Below are 19,984 nucleotides of genomic sequence, written 5' to 3'. Positions count from 1 at the left end.
AAAGCCCTTTTGAGGTGAGCGTGGCAGCAGCGAGGGCAATGTGGCCAAAAGCAGACACAAGGCAGCTTCCTCAGGCAAAAGTATTTCAAGTATGGCCAGTACAATGGAAGACCAGTATTTCTGGAAAGTTGGCATAACACAGTTGCATATTAGAGATGACAAACCTCAAATGCCACTGTTTAAAAAAAGAATCTATTTGCTTTATTGCTGAGGACCTCCAGGCAACCATCAGACCACCAGTACACAGCAAGCACCGTATCCAGGGACATCAAGCTAGGCAACGATTCATTTATATACAAGGTCTAGACACGTTCAGATTCAGTTGTGCCAAGCAAAGAGGTTTCTGCCCTGCAGCTATTTCTTACTGCTCCCTGACCAGCTTCAGGCAAAGCAGCTTCAACAGTTTACATATTCAGTCTTTGCTAATCCATTTGACTTCCTCTGCAGAGAATTAGGAGAGTTCACACCAACCACACCATACACATACACACACTGTGACTTCCAGCAGGGAGCAGAGTTATGCAGGTATAAACAATTAGACTTCCCACAGCTTGAACAAGAAACAAACCAAGAGACAATGCCCTGCTCCATGGCCTTTTGTAGATACAAGGTACAACCAACACATCCAGGCTGTAAAGGTTCATGAAACCCTTCCAAGTCAATATTCATACATAAAGGAGATGTGGGCACACAACAGGAGAGAGCCTCTCCTTCTACCCCCACACCTGGGTTTGATTTGAACACCAAGGAGAAAACAACCCATTTTCAACTCATGGGTTACCAGATAAAGCCCCACCTCACCTGGCTATTTCTGCTATCTCTGCTGTTTGCGCCATGAAGTTGTAGGGGTCAGGGTTGTCATCAAAATCTTCATCCTCGTCTGTTTCTCTGCCATTGTGCTTCTGCTTGCCCAGCCCAGAGCCACGTATCCTCGGTGTTTGTGTGGCTGTTGAAGTATGGGAGCGTTTGTGTTTAGGGGAGCTGTGATTTGAGCCATATTCCTCCTCCGAAGTAGAAGTGTAATCTGAACCCTGTGGTCTCCGCCTTGATGCTTATAAAAAATGAATTGGTTTCAGACCAAGGACAGTAGTCAAGAGTAACTACAAAGGCTGAAAGGTAACACAAAACTAGCCCAAGAGCACAAGGAAAGGAGAGTTTCTGTGCAGATCTTAAGTCAAAAACACCACATTCTCTGAGCTTATTTCAAAGTTGAGCCCCTCTATGGCTCCCATTCACTGTACAAATTTGGAGTGGAAAATTCCAATGGAAAATCATAATGACTGTGTTAACGCCTCCACTGTAGTAAATTACTACCACAGACTTGGCTTTCCATGCACAGAAGCTCTGTGTATAAGTAGCACACATTTCAGACTCCTCATAGTCCCACAGAAGTCCTTTTCTAAAGAGAGCCCAGTTTTCAAGCCTGCAGATACTTTTTTAATTAGCTTCAAGTACAAGCAGAAGGAGGGGTTTTTGAGTGAAGAGTAAGACTGTGGTGCTTGGTGTTATTTGCAAGAGTCCACACCCCATGTTCACCTCCTGCCTCACAATTCACCATTAATGACACTCTACAAGAAAGTGTTCACAGTCAGGACTGGCTCCAAGCCCTGGAGCCAAGTGGAAGCTGCTCACTTATCCCAACTTGTTCTGCAGATCTGTAGACACCCAGGTCTTCCTTGCATGGGAAATGTCAAGGTGTCCTTGTTTGAAAACTGGGCTCCCAATGTTTGCTGCCTCACTATACTCTCTACGGGTACTGCTTCATTTCCTTCTGTCCAGCCCTGGAGAATGAAGACCCACCAAACACAAAACCAGATGTGTTATTCGGAATTACAATACTGAAAACGTCACTGTGTTACCAAGACAATCCTAACACTGAAACACTATCTATAAATTAAGTCAGCATCATACACCATACTAACAAAACCAACTAATTTGGTGTGTAAGATGCAGATAGAAACCATAGGTATTTACTGTATAGTGAAAGAAGAATTCCTAGACATTGCTATCTCACCCATAGCTATAACAATGTCTTGGCTTAGGATATTTATATATATATATATATATATTTTTATATATATATATATATAAAAATTAATTTGCTCATATTCAATTCATAGAGTTGTATCTCTTTTTTTTAATGCAGTTTTAGATCAAAATGTCACCCTGTCACTGAACAGCAATTTTAAAATTATGAGACTCATTTTCCATCTCTATATGCCAAGGGAAATTAGAATCAGCTCCCTCAGTATCATTTAAATTACCCTGAGTAAACAAATTGTGTACACCGAGGAGCACGGGAGACAGGTCTTTAGCTCTCAGAACTGGTAACTTGGATTGTTCTGATGTTATCTGTGACTTTCACAGAAAGCTACTTCAGATGGCCCAACAGTATACTGGAATTTCTTGTCTCATGGGCAGACAATTCATGCTGTTCCTCCACTAGCGAGATGAACTTTCTCCCACTGGGAGAGTTGGGAACTCCTGTGATTAGCTAAACACTAAGAACTCCTGGAATAAATCAGCCACATCTGCCTCCTTATCCCTTAGGCTTGAAACTCAAAGCTTTCAAGGGTTGTTGTATCATGCTAAAAAAAGTCTTGATGGCACAGTGCAATAGTCCAGTTTAACAACATGTCACTCTTGTTGCAGGAAGGGAGCTCTAGCTGCTGGTTGTCTATAACAGCATTAGTACAGGAGCATGGATCACACAACAGCAAGCACGATGAAGCTCGAAATACACCAGCATGTACTTAGAGCTTGCACAAGGTTCACAATCCTATCAAAGAATTAGGAGGTTAGTATTTTAAGAGTGACTAATTCAGAGGAAGGATTAGCATCATCTGCTGCAACTATGGACAAGGAAGGGTGTTAGCATGCTGCTACAGAGGTGGAAATCAAAAACCAATTCATTTAAATAAAGAACTGGCCAACACTTATCATTTTTCTCTGAATGATTTGAAGCCTGTGGTCCAAAGGCAGAGGGAGTGCAAAGAGCACCTCCTGTTTGGAAAACTGACCACATTATCTTGCCTTAAATTTGTTTATCAGGATTAACAAGAAGTTAATAATAGCATCATCTCAAAAAAAGGCAAGAGAAGAGACTGTACATACTCTTTTAGCTTAATCACATTCTGATTTACATGCATATACAAGTGTGTAAGAAAAAAAATCACTAAAATTAAAGGTGAAGCTGAATGTACTAAAACAATCCAAATCAAAACAAGCAGCAAATAACATTTTTAGCATGCAATAAAAATGAATACTGCAAGAGGGATAAATACTCAGCTGTATGAAAAATATTAAAGGACACATAGAGAACTCAAAGACTCCTTACAAAATCACAAAACTGCTGAAAATAGCATTCTACTCAAGAGGACTGAGAAATCCAGCCAAAGGGGTTCTTCCTGTGCCTTTGGCTACCAATCATTCCTAAAATCCTAAGCAAACATGTCTGCTTTGCCACATCTGTGGCAGGTCAAGGACTACAGGCATAGACCTGAACTTAGACCAAAGGTTTCAGGAACAATCTCCCATTACCGATTACCATCCTAAAGTTGTCATCTGAATTGTCCCCACCTCTTAATTGAAGGCTGATTTCAATATGACAAATGCTGATATTTCAAGGGTCTACTGAGCGCTCAACTACAGGGCAATGTAGTCCCCACACTTCTGCCTCATGGGAACTCCAAATGTGAACCTGCCTTAGCTATGGCAAAAGTCAGTGAAAATACACAGAGGTGTCAATGTCTTGGGGTAATCAACGTGCAGTGTCTAGCTCTGTATTTATATTTTCAGGAACAACAAGGGAACAGCTTTCACAACACAAGGACATATATTGCTTGTTCTCCAGTTTCAGATGCCTTCAAACCTGCCACCTTGGACATCAGCTGTCACCAACATCATTATAAACTCTCTGGAAGAAAAGTTTGAACCTTAAAAGATCAGACTTTTTTTGTAGCACTAGAAAGGCATTGAATTCTATCTTAAAAAAAAAATATGGCCAACTGTCAAATGGCAACTGGTTGTTCAAAAAACAAACCACTGGAGAAAAAAAAAAGTTGCTATTTGTAGTATCCTCACAGACATAACCACAATACCATCTCATTGAGTATGAGAGTGCTCTGCTGTCTCCAAATCCACATGAAATCTCAACATCCATGCTGCTCATTAATGCAGACTTTTGTACTCACCTAGGCAGCACCTCTACTACTGTGATACTAATCCCTGGCAACCACGTGCAGCCTGTAAGTCAGAAACAGGGGAAGAGGGGAGAAACATAAAGCAGGAGCACTTACAGGATGATGAGGAGGAATACTTGACACTGCTTGAACGAGTCCTGCTGAAAGGCTGCTTGGCAGAGGCAGCAGCTGCCGTTTTCCTGGCTGCAGCTCTCACCTCCGAAACGCCCGTCTTCCGATAGGACTCGGCGCTGCGGCCCGAAAACCCCGTCCTGGACTGCGCCGTCTCCGAGTCACTGGGCACTGTAAATGAACCTGCCCGTTTCCTGGGCATTGCCAGGATGTCCAGCCGGGACAGCTTCTTTGTCTCCGTGGGCTGCTTGGTGCCCTGAGCAGTAGCATCCGAGTTGGAGGCTGTTTTGTCAGCATCCACGCATTCATTGTCCGAAGCATCCCCCAGCCGGGCACGGCGTAGCTTTGAGGCCCTTGTGGGCCGTGGGGTGGATAAACTGTTGGACCTGGTGAGAACCTGCTGGATTTTCTGCACATTCGACGTTGTTTTGCTCTGGTCCTCCTTGGTGGCCTGAGTGAAAGGCTTCCTCCTGGGAACAGGCCGGGTTACCGAGTGCTCGTGGTCAGACACAACCGCATCGGGGACTGGCAGGTAGGGTGAGTTTGAACTTCTCTCGTCATCTGTGAAGTCAAGTGACCCTCGAGTCCCAGCGCTCCGCTTCATCTGGAAGCGTTTGGCGGCCTCTGCTCGGTTGGGTGCCTCTGGAGCTTGTGTTTTCCGCTTCTCCGTCAGCCTGTCCCGAGCACTGGGCTGCCCACACTGGTCCTGGATGGATGGCGTGGAGGAAGATTTCTCCTTCTGCAAGCACGCGACTGCTTTGCGTTTCGGGGCACTTGCTGGGACGTTTTTGCCACTCACCAAGCTAACTGTGCTGGCTGTGTCTACATCTGAGTCCCCTGACAAGGAGTCCTCCAGTTGACCAGCAGTTTCTGATGGCTCCAGCTGTTGGCTTTGACCAAGCAATTTGGCTTCCAGCGCTGCCAAGGCAGTTTCAGTGTCCTTAAGCAGAAGATGAGTGTCCTGACTAAAGTCCATACGAGTTGACCGAACAGCCTCTAAATCTTTAAGCAGAGGGTGACTTGAAATATGTGGGAGTTTATTCTGAGGAACACCACTGCTTGATTTATCTTTGGTAAAACTTTCTTGTCTAACAAAAGATGCCGTTTCCTTTCCTGACATGTTTTCTTGATCTTGAGGAAGACTCTGATGAAGGGAAATGACAACTTTCCCAGCCGTGTTTATATAAGCACTAACATCTTTGACCGGCGGCTTTCCAGAAACTGGGGTGCCAGCACATTTGAAGGAAAACTCTGGATCCTTGCTGTCCTTGTCTGCTCGAGCATGGGATATACTCATAGAGAGCTTGGAGGGAACCTCTGCATCATTGCTGTCATCACCAATGTAGAATGAAGTAGAAACTGGCTCACTCACAGCTCTCACGTGAGAGATCCGGGTGGCTCCTGGCTGCCGGCTCTCTGATCTATTGTCTTCCCTCATCTGCTCTAGCACTCTGCTGTTCTCTTTATATTTCTTGCCTTTTTCCACGCTGAAGCCATCGTCAGATCTGCTGGCATCGCTGAGGCTGTCCGGATCCAGGTCTTCTTGGATGAAGAGGTGGCTGCTGGAATCACCATAGGCTTCCACACAGTGGTCCTTCACAATGGTTCTCTTGGTAACCTCTGAATAGGACTCCTGGCACACCAGGACTGTGGGAGTGGGGCTGTCTGATTTATCACTTGGTGGGAGTTGGGGAAGAAGGCGCCTTGTTCTCGAGGGCACAGAGTTTTCTGGTTCCCCAGGTTTTGGGGGTACCCCACTTTCTGAAGAGAGTTAAGAGGAAAAGAATCAATTACTGTAAAATTGTGCCACTTATTTATTTATTTGTTTAAGAACAGCTTGATCCTGCAAAGTGCAATTCCACAAAAGCACTCACAAGATGTGCTTAGAACTAAGGTTTCATGAAATATGAACATCAGCAGGGTGTGGTTGGTGCCTGCTCCCTTGGGTTTATCAATACAGACATTAAACTTAATTCCTTTGCTGAATCACACTGCTCAACACCTTCCCTTCTCAAGGTAGCATGTCAGACTCATTCTCCCATAATATACCTCCCAGTACAAGCACTATGGAGTATAATGACATTGCTGGCATCTAGCATCAATCAGGCCACAGGATGAAAAGCCATCAGACATCAGTGATGCAATGTTTTAAGTGCCATTCTAAACAACATTGCCCATTTGACTAAATGGATTGTGTTTTTCACAGTACAAGTTCTCCTACACTCATATCCCAGAGCAAAGTCTCAGGAGAAAGACCCTGTAATAATCAAGAAGCTCTGAATTAGAGCTCACTGCCCCAGCATGTGTGGGCTTATCAGCAGGAACACTAACACTCCACAGAAAGAGTGTTCCTATTTTTCCCATACTTCTGGCCAGGCCTCCATATCTGATAACACCTTTAAATACCAGGATAACTGGTTATTTGGCTATGGTAATATTACAAGCACTCCACGAGTTAGGTATCCTACACAGTGTGAAAACAGTAGCAATGATCTCTGAAACAAAGATTCCTTCTAATCTTTAGTGGATCTATCTAGAGCTGTCCATGGGAAGAAAGTATGACAAGTAATCCCAACCAAAAAAAAGTTGAAAACATTTGCAAAAGCCAACAAAGTGATTTTCTCCTTTTCCTACACACCAAGAGGACCACAGTGTCCATAAGGTGTCTTCCAAGTTAGGAAGTTGGAGGATATCAGACTCCCCTCATTTCTTCCCCACCATATCTAGTTTTCTATACTGATCTCCACCCTTTACAACTGCCACTCAACAGCAAATCCCAGAAGAGCCTAAATTCTCAGCACAGCCAGACACAGGAGAAGCACACAAAAAAAACGTGCAAGCCAGGAAGTAACTCCAAGGCTATGCGCAAAGAGCTCTCATCTGGCATCATAAGGCAGTCTAAGGAATCACAGCTTGGGGCTGGTCAACACCCAAAGCCCTCACAACCTTTCTCCTTCCCAGGTTCCCCTTAGTCATGTCAAACCTAACATTTAAGAACCTCTTGAATAACTCCAAAATGCAAACCAGAGCTCTCTCCACTGGGAACTATTCACTCTGTGCTTCCCATCTCCAACTACTGTAGCTAAAACAGAAAATAAGCTACAGCCAGATGCAGAGATGCCCTTGATTTCTGCTTTTCCTATCATCCTGGTTTAGATTCAGACACCCTCAAATTGTAGTGTTGGATGAGACTTACCTGCACTTCCATCACCCTGCCCAGAGACAGATCCAGAGTCAGAGTAACTGTCCGCAAGGCTCGCCCACCTTGATACCCACTTCTGATTCCCTTGAGATGCTGCAGACATCTACAACAAGGTGGGGAAGATGAGGTCAGAAGGAGGGTTTGCACACAAAATCCTAGCCACAAAATCTCTCCTCTCTCACTGACATCACTCGGTCTATTCAAAATGGAAATCGAGTTACACATCACATTTATATGCAGACAGAAAACCCATCTACACCTCCACCATCCCAGGAAATCCACCTGGACTGCCCTTACCTGTGCTTCAGCCTGAGACCCATTCACAGCTTTTGAGGAAAATGCCTGGAGCAGAGGTGACTTCTGACTAGTGCCATTTTCACTGATCAGATGCTGAGAACCGGAGTCATCTTTTTCACCTTTAATTATTGGTCTAAAGGTTGAAGAGATTCTGGAAAATTCAGGCGATTCAAGAACGCCAAAAACCTGAAAAGATGTTTCATGGGAATATAAAAATGCAAGGAAACAGAAAAACATTAGCCAAAATCTGTGAAAATCTGTGAAACATTAATCACACACAAACTATGATCCCAAGGGGCCAGAAACACTTGCCAATGCTTCCATGCAAATCATGTAAATGATTTTCTTCTGTATTCCACAGTAGCAGCTTTAAATATACATAATCATAGAATTCCACCCACACCCACCTTTCCTCTCTCCCTCATTATTTAGGGGTGTTGCCTTTAACAGCAGTAACTTTCACTGAAAAGGAGTCCCTTTTCAGCCCAGAGAAATTTAGGATGAGTGTTGGGAAAGCTATTTACCAGCTCATTCAGGAACATTTAGACAGAGAAAATGGGAAAGTTCCATCCCCAGTGTCTTTCACAGACTGTAGCTGTGAGTGGGCTGAGCAAAGCAGCCCTGCACTGCCAGAGGGAACTGGGACAGAATGCATCTCTGAGATGGGTGAGTATTTGAGTTCGCTGGACAGATTCCCCCTGAAGATAAGCAGGCCTTCTATGGGGGGTGATGAAGACTCATGTCTCAGAAGGGCTTGTTCCTCTCACTTGACTGCAAGAAGTTCAGAAGAAGATACACTACAGAGGGTGCCTTGGCTGTGCAGAGATGGCCATAAAGATCTCCACTCACTGCTGTTAAAAAATGTGCTTGCAATGGTGGAGGAATAAAGAACAGAAACACCTTAGAACCTAGTCTAGAATTCATTTTCTTTCTTCCTGGACAGAAGCACTGAGGTTCAGTTATCAGCTCTTTCACAAGTGGCAGGTCTGCACTGCACCAAGTCTATGGCACAGTCAGGCCAGAAGCTGGCCAGTCTGTCTGCCAGAGTCACATGGCTGCCAAGACTACTCCCCAGAAATATTTGTATTTTTGTGGCATTTTCCCTCATATCTCCCCACCAGAACAATTAGTCATCTATTATCAGGACTAGGACCTTGCTGTGACCTAAATACCATGCCCTGGAAGCTTTCGATCACATTTCAAACAAGATGTAAGGAACCAGTGTAATCAAAAACAAAAGAGAGAAGCTAGATCCAGGCTCATAAACACTGTATACAAAGCTCCAAAGCCAGGTTCAATTAAGGCTTCTTTTAAACATTGCCATCCTCCTGACTACATTTCACTAAATCTTCATAACAACTTGCCAGTTTTGTTTTCATAATAGACCGCAGATGAGAGTTAAACCTGAAAATCAGCCAAACTTTCGTTTGCCCTGCGGTTGGTTAGTTGGGTGGGTTCTCCTTAAACCTCCCTCATCTCTGGAGTTTAGTTTTTATGCAATCACTCACACTGCAAAATCCAAACAAGTACAGATCCATCTGGGATTGCCTCTGCCCTAGATCACACCCTTTGCTATCTCAGCCAGCTGCCGCTTGCCCTGACAGCAAGCACTAGCTTTCTAATCAGGCACAGCCAAATACAGAAACATCTGCCACTAAGGCCGGTAAGCACCAGCCCTTGGCATTTCCTGTGGCCTACCATGGAATGATGCATCAGTGATGGGCTGCAGCTCCCATCTTCATAACAGCGGGCAGGAGGTGATGCAATGCCAAGGCAGAAGCTTGGGAGCAGTCCTAGAGAGCAGAGCTGCTCCCAGCCACAGCTGTCAGCAGCATCAGCCTAATCTTTATTCAGGTGTTGCCTTTCCTCTAAACAGATGGCAAACCCACTCTTTCCCTTTTGCTTCCAAATTCCATTTTTTAAGCAAGCAGTTCTTTTCCATGGGCATATTTTGCCTTCATTTACTCTGTGCTTGTTGTTTTGTAATTTTGTTGTTTTGGTGGGATTTTTTAAAGACAAGCATCACAGTTTGTTGGGGCCTATCCTTAGCACACATCACCCAAAATGATTTTCCACCCCTAACTATAATGTCCTGCTGCACCCAATTGCATCCCTTCATGGCAAGAGTTAATTTAGGCCCCCCAAGCCTTCAGCCCTCAGCTCACTGGCTAAACACAGAAAAGCAGCGTTTACCTGATCTATCATTTTTCGTGCTTCCTCCACCTCTTTGTCCTGCGACTCTGTCTCAATGGTGTATGTGCCCGTCTCACTCACACTGTCCTCCTCATCATTTCTCCTGCCCTGGGCAGACTTCACCTCTGGAGGTGGAGCAGAGGCAGGCTCTGGTTCTGAGGATATAACCACGCGTGGAGCTGCTGGCATGGGCACAGGGGCTGGTTTCTCAGCGTTTGGCTTCCCAGACTGAGCAGTCTCACGCAAGTACTCAGCCATAAAATCCTGAGCCATTTTCGACTTCCTCCCAACGCTCCCATAACTTTTGGCTCTGGGAGTAGAGGAGGATGAAGAGTTGATCCGATCCTCTGTCTTGTCTCTCTTGAAGGAGCTCGTTCTTTGGGTCCCACAGGAGTTGTTGGTGGCTTTGCCCGCCTGGGCTGTGAGGTGGGATGGTGGCACTGAATTTCCCGGCTTCTCAGCCGGCAACGCATTCTTGCGCTTTTCAACCTTGCTCTTCAGCCCCGGATCCGTGTCGCTCTGGGATGAGTGAGCGCTGTGCGTGAAGGACTGGGACCGCTTCTTCCGCGGCGTGTCCTCGAAGAACTCGATGACGAAGGCCTGTTTGTTGTGCAGCATCTCGTGGGGGTCACGCCTCATCTGGCGCTGCAGCCTCGTCTGCTCTGTCGGACGTTCCCCACCCGGTGTCGTCGTCTCCTTCTCCGCCTTGGGGTCTTCAGTGTCACTCTGCGTCCCGTCCTCGTGCCTGTTGCCTGGAAACAAGGTACGGAGATTTGACCTTCATACTCTCAGTTGTTTGGGACTGTCATTACCTCCCAGTTGAGATTTATAATTTCAGTTATACAAGAAAAGCATTCTGTAAGATTAAAAAACTCCAAAGACATCAGTGTGGTACAGGGATTACACCCCATCACAAGAAATAAAGAGAAGGCAGCTCTCTCCTGACCCCACTTTTCACCACTGGTTGGCTACCAAATTAATTATTTATTTAAAAAGAATTCAAGAAGTACTTTCAACCTCATGGATTTCTGATTTTTTCTGATTCTGGTGGTGATTGGTTTACATACCTAATGTTTTGTTTCTTTACTTTTTCCATTCAAATAAAAATTATGAGATTATTTTGCCATTCTATCCAATTACTGTAGTCCAAGACCACCTCACTGGATTTTCTCTTTTACAGAGCAGAAATATCTCTGCAGGATCAGGAAATAAAACCCTCACACTGCAAACCATGAAACCAAATCCCCACGATGAAAGACCAGATCACTGCATTACAAGTAGATGCATCTCTGAGCACCCATGTCACCCTCCTCTACAAGGGCAAATAAACCAGAGGCTAACAGAAAAGTGGATTTGCAGGATTCTTTACTTTTCCTGGAGATTTAAGAATCACACCATGACACCCCCATGAGTTACCCATCCTATCACCAGCCAAGCAAAGGTTAAATCATTACTTAAGAGTTCACTAAGCTTAAACTGAGTTTATAATTATTTTCATTTACGTTAGCAACAACCATCTTTACAACTGTCTCTATGTATCACTGCCTGCCTGCCTCTCAGCACCTTAGCTCAGGACTCTCAGAAAGTAAGTTGAAGTAAAACAAAAAGTCAAAATTCAAACAAAAAGTTAAAAGTAAAACAAAAAACAAACCTTTTTTTGGAGAAGGAAACGGGTGTGAAGGCACACAACACGATTCAGTCAACGACCAGGAACCTGTCATCGGGAGAACGGGGAAAGAGGTCTCTGCGCTCTAGACTGTAATATGTAGCAAGATATACTGGCTAAAACACCACGTGTTTGAAGGAAAACTGCTCAAACCAACTTGGCAAGTTCTCCAGACTCATGGGTGAAGACCATTTATTACAACAAATTAACTGCAAAAGATTAGAATTTAATGCAAGGTCCATTCAACCCAGGAGTCAATTCTATGAAGAGTTTGCTAACACACTGATGAAGAAAGCCAGCAAACTTTGCATTGTGCCCTGAGGGCTGATAAGCTTCACCCTTGGAAGGGAAAGTTCTTAAATTAAAGGTCTTGACTAAGAGCTCTGATGAATGCAAAACGGTGAGGACACAAGGAAAACATGCACCATGCTCACGGATGCCCCGGCAGAACACCATGCACGTCCCCTCAAGCTGCTAAGACCTGAACACCCTGTAGTCTTGAAACCGGGCTTTACATTCACCACATTGTTGCTGGAAGTGAACAAATGTTACTCAGATAGCCCCAGTGGAGGGCATTTCTGATCCTGGAGACCCAAACCTGGTAGGCAGCCAGCAGCAGCCTCCAAGACATCTTCAACATCAGCCCTGCCAGAAGAACACGTTACACAGCTATCGTAGATAAATGACACCTGCCAAAGCAGAGGCGGATCAGCTCCTCTGGCCATCAACACTCCATGTTTTAATCAAATGTCCAGTGTTGACTTCTTGATATGCAAATTACGCCCTGAATTACCTCAGCTTCTTTCCATGTCTTATGGACTGTAGAGAGGCAAATGCAGCCAGTCTCTAGTGTTCCTGTGCATCACAACAGCAACAGCTGCCCAACTCTCTAGCCTTCTCCAAGAGGAAAGAGTGAAACCACTTAAGCACATTTCTGTCCCTGACTATGTTCTCCAGTAAGCCAACAAAATCCAGTATGACAATAACATAAAAAATCCCAGCACAAACCCTTTCACCACACAGTCACAGTACACTGAAAATAAGACCCTAAATAATGAAACAGGGCACTTAACACTGTCTCCTATTGGGAAGCATTAGAACCAAGCAATGGCCAACAAAATAGTTCAATTGCCATGCCATGCCAAATCATATGGCTGAACTTGAGAATTTTATAGGTACAGGGTTCCCAAAAATATGTACCAAAACCAGCAATTTGGAGGTGTAATACATAAAACTCTTAATATTATGACGAGTTCAGGGTATTTTTTTTCAAGAAACTCTAAGCAAATATTCCTTAAGAGAAAGCAAGGTATAGCTCTTATTTAAGTAGCACCTTAAGCACAAGTAGGTCTGGTAACCTTCAATTTGACTTCGTCAGCTCAAGCTGCAGTTCAAAACAATAGCTGTTCCAGAGGCAAGGCAGTGAGAATGCAGGAATCACTGGTCTCCTCTGAGTTGCTCAGAGGATGGCCCAAGAGAGACACCCAAACAAATCTTGCAGAACGTATTCCAAGTTGCATCACAATCATGTAAGTCCCACCAGCTGCTCTAAGAACTGAGCTCCAAACTTCACTTCAGACCTCTGAAAATTCTATAAAGAATTCCTCACAAGTGACACACTTAACAAGACACAATTCACTAAATCTGATGTTTTTGAACAGAGCAGATTTCAGAAAAGCTTTGGGTTAGGAGAAGAAACCTTTTCCTACAAGCTCAACAATTTCCTCTACTAGGGATCATGTGTATCTCAACTCTACCAGTATTGTCTCTGTCAGCACTTTCTGTCACCCAACCAAATGGCTCTGGTCATTACCAGATGATCACACTTAAGGCAGCAGGGTGATCATGCTTAGACTCCTATGGACTACAGTTAAAAAAAAAAAGCCATTCCATCAGCTAGAAGAAGCCAAGAGAACCAAATTCACTGAAATATCTGTGTTTATCAGCCTGCCTGACCATAGGGAAATTATTTTAGACATTTAAAAACCAAAATCTTTTTTTCAACCAACTACTGCTGAGCTGGCATTATAGATGCAGAGAAGTCACATTAGTGTCCCAAGCCAACATCACACATGACTTCAGAGCCAGGTGAAGAGCATGCCAGAGATGCATTCAAAATACCAACAGTCATTAAAGTAATATTCTTCATCTTGCAAATTTGGAGCAGAGATAATTAAGTCCAGTTCTCCTTGAGAGGAGAAGGGTTTTCATATTTTATCATGAAAGGCTGCATTTTGCATGGCCAACAGAGAGCTATGTCCACATGACAAGACATTCACTCACCTTTAAGCGTCCTTACATGAACTGGCAGGTCACTCTTGGTACTGTAAACATCATCTCCTGCAGACTGCCTTCTCATCAGGCTTGGGTCATTCTGGACAAGCCAGTCTGCCACTTTGCTCTCTGCCGACATCACTTCTGTATGAGCTGGTTCCTTACTGTAGGGTCTTCTCTGTCTGAGTGAAAATTTTGTTACATGGTCTTTTATCTTTATTTTACCAGGGGTACCATCATCAAATTCAATGGTGAAAGAAGCATGACTCTGTACCACAGGGGCTACCACAGCATCAACATCTTTTGTTGGGATCTCATGGACCTGTGTTTCTGGAGATTTTGATGGCTGCTGAAATTCTTTAGTTGGAATCTCAAAGTAACTTGGCTCTCTCCGGAAGGCAAACACAGATTGTTCTTGGGCATCTCTATAAGTAGAAATATTCCCATTCAGTTCCTCTTCATGTTGGGTTATCTCTTTTGATCTCTCTACAAAAGTGGAAAAAAAATAAAATAACATTTTTTCAGTATTACTTAATTCACTTGTTTCAACTTCTTGGAAGGGTTACTAATCACAACCCCTCTCTGTTACAGAACAGATACACTGTGTGTGCATCAAAATAAAAGACTTTGTGCAGTAGAGCACATGCTTGATGGAAACATCAGGTTCACTGCACAAATGAAAGCAAGATGCCTCTTCCATATACGAAGATTGACAACAACAGAAATGTTAAGACCAAATGGCTCCTAAAGATGATGAGGTGAGAAACAGATACAAATACACAACTAACTCTAAAACAAACTTAGTGATTTCCTCCACAACTGCTGTTTCTAATGGTCAGATATTTTAGGGAAAACATTTAAATTCCCCCTTATTCCAGTTTCAGCAGCGGCAACCTACACACAGGAACAAGCAAATACAAGCACAAAGAAGAAGTAGTAATCACAAGTCTTGAAACAGCATGGCTTCAAACAGTAAATATCAAAAGTGTGCCAAAAATTTGTGTCCCCTATCTTCTCCCATCCCACCTCACCTCCATTACCTGAGTAATGTTCCTCTTGCCTTCTCTCTTCCTTGTTATTTGCATCATCTTCCCCCCACCAGGAGGGCTGCCCATAGAGAGGGGTGCGGTAAGTATTTGTTTCTAGGAAGAGGATAAGCAAATACTTTAACACAGAAAATACTAATTTACCAAGTTCAACTGCACAGCAAAAGAGGAAAAACAGCAGGGCCAAATGAGACCATGAACCTACTACACCACAGCTATAACAACAGCAAATTATACATAATAATATGTTCAGGCTTTTCTTTGTTTCGCCCTTTTTTCTTTTTTACATTCTATTGCAAGATACTAACTTCACCTCCTTTCACTGTCTTCCGTAGCTGTGTTTCCCAGATTGTGGCTTTTGTCCCTTTCTTGCCTTACTATACACACAAAGTGGAAGATTTTTGTCAGGACAGACTACAAAACACTAACCACAAAACTGTCTTCAACTCACTTGCAACTCAGGTGAAAATCTTTTTTCCTCACCTTAACTGGGAAGACTTTAGCTCTACCCATTTTTGTCCCACCATGTCCTTGGATGTGTCCAGGCTAGGGATTTTTTGCACTATTTACCATTCCCACTGTAAGTGACACATTCCACAACAGGAAATTCTTGAAGCATTACAAACTTAGGAAAAATAGTAAAACCTTACACTTTCAGAAAGAAGCAGCAAACTCTTGCACTCTAAAGTTTATTTATAGTAAACCAAATGAGTTGCATAGTCTTTGGAGGACAGAGGCTCTTCTCATGGAGAATTTCCTCTAGAAGAGCCTAGCTTACATTATTTCTCTGCTCAGTGAGCACTCACTGCAAGATCAGGGCTTCACTGCAACAACTGGCACCCACTCAGTGGAACTGATCCACTGCTCCTTGTTTTGTATCCCACAAAACAAGGCTGTGTTATGGCAGTGCCTTGGGCGGCTGCTGTTTATGCAACAAACAAAAAGAATACACCCAATTTGCCTGTGGTACAGTTAATACTACCATTTTCTCATAATTCAAGAGAAGCAAATAAAGTAGCTTTTGTTCTTTCATCTGGAGGTGACAGAAACACCAGGATAGGTCAGGGGCTGAGGTTAAGATCCAGGCTGTTTCTGCCTCTGCTCACAGCAGCCATAGCTGGCCACGTCTTGAAACCCTGGCTCCAGCTCCAGAAGCATAGCTGGGCTTCTACTGCCAGCTGCTGCTCAGCTTGTGGTTTTCAAGCCACACACTGCTCTGTGCAAAGCAGCTCTCAAACAGCCCTGCAATTTTGCATTCCCTGCTTTAGTAGGGACACAACAGAAAGCAGTTGTTAGCATAAGGGAAGTCAGGAGAGGAAGGGGAATTAAATAGCTCAAATTAAAAAAGCAGCCTGATTTTATGCTGTTGTTTCTAAAGCTACACAGACCCAGTGCCCACTACTTCAGATATTTTTGTTCTAGGATCATTCCAGATATATAAACTCATACACTGACAGTCCACAGGCAAAAATTTTGCTTTACAGATGCAGCCCACAGGCCTTTTTCTAGAGATTTTCTCTGTGTTTCAAAGATAACTACACGGCCTCCCTTCTCACTGAGGATCAAAAGAGGCTGAAAGTATTACTCTCCTCCCTGCCTAGAGTGCATGGAAGATAAACCATGTTCCTATTATGTGGGCGGCCTTTGAAAGTTCAAAGGAGGAAGCATTTCTCACCAAGATAAATTGGAATTGCCAAGCAATATGTTTCATAACTGATGGGTAAACCACTCATGGGAGAGGGGGGAAACTAATAAAAAAACCTATGCACAAGGTTGTCAGTGAACCCTACTCCATTATAGGGTTTGGTTTCTCCTAGGCTGGGAGCTTCTGTCACACAGCCTAGCAGAAACCTACCAACCTCTTTTCATGCTATGACTTGCCCACTAGACCCCACCCCACCCATGCAGGATCTGCTGCACCAGTGTCAGGCACTTTGGGCACAGCGTGGATTATTACCCTCTGGCTTGCAGTACAGATCTTAGGTTGATGGCCAAGAGGCAGCTCTCTGGGGGAAGCCAGGGGAAGGAGATCAACATTTCAACACAAATCCATTAGCAAGAGCCACTGATGTCTGAGGTAATTTGTGCCTAAAGCGGTCAACTAGCCTATAGATGAAATGCAAAGACCACCTGCACTCCACTGTTGCACAAGCAGCACCTTTCCCAAGGACGGGTGCTGTTACTGCTTGCATCTTGCAAGGAGCTGTAGCTCATTAACAGCTCATCTCTCCAGCACATCCCAGCCCCAAAGGGATCCCAAAGGCCCCCTAGTCCAGAAGATGCCAGTAATCTATTCCAAGACAATTCTGTGTCCAGAGGGGCAAAGAGAGCTCACACCCATCCTGCAGGACAGAAGTCTTCCCAGAAACTGCTCAAAGATCTGTGTCCCATCTGAGTACAAACACAGGAGCTTCTGCCTTTGTTGGCCAGGAGTTTTTCTACTAAACGTAAAAGGCAGCCATAAGTCAGACTTTTAGGTCGGACCTCTTCTGATGATGAGGAACTTTGGGATTACAACTGAAACTGAAGGGGGAAAAGAAAGGATTTATAAAGAATAATGATCCAGCTCCTCTGTTGTCTCAAATTTCCCTGGGCCCTAATGGGTACCTAAAATTACCCTAACTGCCCCTCTGACAAAAGCTAGCACAAAGTCAAAACCCCACGGCAGGTCTAGGAACACCTAAAAAGACTGTACCAGGTTGGCCAGAGTGCACAGATCTGGGGCCATCAGGTGGGAGACACTGCACTGCACTCACTGCACAGCAGCAGAAGGTTCCTCATGCCCCATGACACAGAGCTCACACGGCCCCACCTGCAATACCAGTTACAGCATCTGTGAAAAAGCTGCACATTTGTGTGTGTAGCATTTCATTCCTTTCCTCTCCCAACCTCCACAATGAACGGGAACTTCATTTTAAAACTGCAAAAAGCACAGGTGGAAAGCTGAGGAGTCAGTATCTTGCTATTCGGGGACAGTTTCAATATTTTAAGAGCAATTAATGTTTCTACTGAGCGTTCATATTAATTTGCATTTTGAGTAACATTGTCAAGTGACACAGTCACCGTCATTCCTGGCTGCTGCTGAAAGCAGATAGATCCTGAACCAGAATAAAATTTCTCTGATTTCAGAAGAGTGTTGCTGTTTAATGCCAGCCAGCAGCCAAGCTCCACACAGCCACTCACTCACTCCCACACCAGTGGGATCAGGGAAAGAATCAGAGGGGTAAAAGGCAGAATAGTCATGGGTTGAGATATAGAGAGTTTACTAAGGAAGGCAAAAGCCATGCACAGAAGCAAAGCCAAACAAGGAACTCATTCACAACTTGCCATGGGCAGGCAGGTGTTCAGCCATCTCCAGGAAATCAGGACTCCATTACACATAACAGTGACTTAGGAAGACAAAAACCATCACTCCCAGCACCCCCTCCCACTTACTCCTTCTTCTGTACATTATACACCAAGCAAGTGATCTGGTCTGGAATATCCCTGTGGTCCCTTTGGGCCACCTGTCCTGGCTGTGTCTCCTCCCAGCCTCCCATGCAGCCCCAATCTCCTTGCCAGTGTGGCAGTACAGAGAGCAGAAAAGGCCTTGGCTCTGTGTAAGCCCTGCTCAGCAATAACAAAAACATCTCTGTATTAACAACTCTGTGTTCTGCAAAAATCCAAAACACAGCTCCATACCAGCCACTGGGAAGAAAAGTAATTCTACCTCCGCCAAAACCAGCACAAAGAGCTACAAGAATCTGCTGCCCTGCTCATGTCAGAAGCTTCTGTCCCTTCTAATTTGCCAGCACAACTGACACCTCTCCCAGCTCCAGTTCTAACACAACAATATTGTAGAAAAAGGGGAGGGGAGGGGGGAAAAAGCACGATGGGAAGGCAGCTAAAACAGATGGCTGTGACAGAAGTGGGCCAGGGAGCAGCTACACATGCAGTTGTGCCAGCAGGCTTTGCTCTTCACCAGCTGGAATCCATTTTGGGTAGCAACCTCAACCTGGACCTGCAGCATCCAGAGCAGCACGTTTGCCTGTGTCCTGAGACATGCAAAGCACCCTGAAGCCACCTCCTGTCTGCTCTGTTTTAGTGTAAGATGGATGCTCTTGCAAGAGCAGAGAAACTCGGGGCTTGCTCAAGTCAGCAGTGGAGGGAGGAACACCAATGAAAATGAACTGCTCAGTCATTTTAATGACATGAGACTTCCTCCAATTGATGGCAGCTCGTTACCACCTCTCTCCACTCCGTGCCAGGCTGCCCAGATGGTGCCAATTCATTTAGACATATTTCTTGGCTCATCAATTCAGGCAGGCAGCCCGAAAACCATCCTTTTAGATAACTGAATTGAGGTCAGCACAAGCATTCAGCCAGATAAATACTGAGCTACCAGTGATGGTGTAATACAGGGAAGACCACCGACATACACGTGTTCTGCTCCTGGATTTCAGTCTTTGGGGCAGTCACTCAAAAGGAAAAATGAAGGCTGTTTTAGCACAGAACAAGGGAAGTCCATTTGCTTAACAGTCTGACTAAAATGTGGCCTGTTAAATTAATACAGAACTATTGATCATCTGAAGGAGAGGCACCAAAAGAGAGAATGAGACGTGTCAATACAAAGGGTGTATTTATGGAGAAGTGAATCACACAAAACACAAGGCCACAACCAGAAATGCACTCTGGGTGATGAAAGGCAAAGGAGAAAGACTGTGTTAAAGCTGCTTTCCACCATCAAGCAGGAAGAAGAGCTTTCAAGACAAGAACACAGCTCCCACTAAACAGAGGGGCCTGATTTCCCTTGAAGGTGTCCCCTGTGGTCAGGACAGGACTGAGCACTGTGCTTTGAATCTTCACAAAACTTCACACAATCATGAGAAAGAGACAGCAACAGCAAATTTCTTTGCTCACAGAAGCACACACAGCTCTGAAGCTTGCTACTGCAAGTCATAACAAAAGCATGAGAAATCCAGCTTGCTTTAAGTCACACTGTTTTTGATTCATT

At 44.4% G+C, this 19,984-nt stretch overlaps 1 protein-coding gene across 7 annotated transcripts in view; it reads right to left on the bottom strand.

Annotated features, from left to right (window-relative positions):
* The window catches only part of CEP170B (centrosomal protein 170B), a 58,341-nt gene that overhangs the window by 14,172 nt on the left and 24,185 nt on the right, over positions 1-19,984 (bottom strand). For 2 of the 7 annotated variants that reach the window (XM_038137784.1, XM_038137785.1), the window contains exons 7-14: positions 14,986-15,087; positions 13,955-14,431; positions 11,657-11,719; positions 10,006-10,757; positions 7,813-7,998; positions 7,510-7,618; positions 4,299-6,074; positions 802-1,051 (exon numbers count right to left, since the gene is read on the bottom strand). In XM_038137784.1, coding sequence (XP_037993712.1) covers positions 802-1,051; positions 4,299-6,074; positions 7,510-7,618; positions 7,813-7,998; positions 10,006-10,757; positions 11,657-11,719; positions 13,955-14,431; positions 14,986-15,087 — 3,715 coding nt within the window. The remainder of the gene's footprint in view (positions 1-801; positions 1,052-4,298; positions 6,075-7,509; positions 7,619-7,812; positions 7,999-10,005; positions 10,758-11,656; positions 11,720-13,954; positions 14,432-14,985; positions 15,088-19,984) is intronic. The other 5 variants (XM_038137787.1, XM_038137788.1, XM_038137786.1 and 2 more) reach the window with 3 other exon arrangements.

This window comes from Motacilla alba, chromosome 5, assembly GCF_015832195.1.
Source record: "Motacilla alba alba isolate MOTALB_02 chromosome 5, Motacilla_alba_V1.0_pri, whole genome shotgun sequence".
Taxonomy (NCBI): domain Eukaryota; kingdom Metazoa; phylum Chordata; class Aves; order Passeriformes; family Motacillidae; genus Motacilla; species Motacilla alba.
Note: the sequence above shows the minus strand (reverse complement) of the source record. Positions and strands in the feature narration are given on the sequence as shown.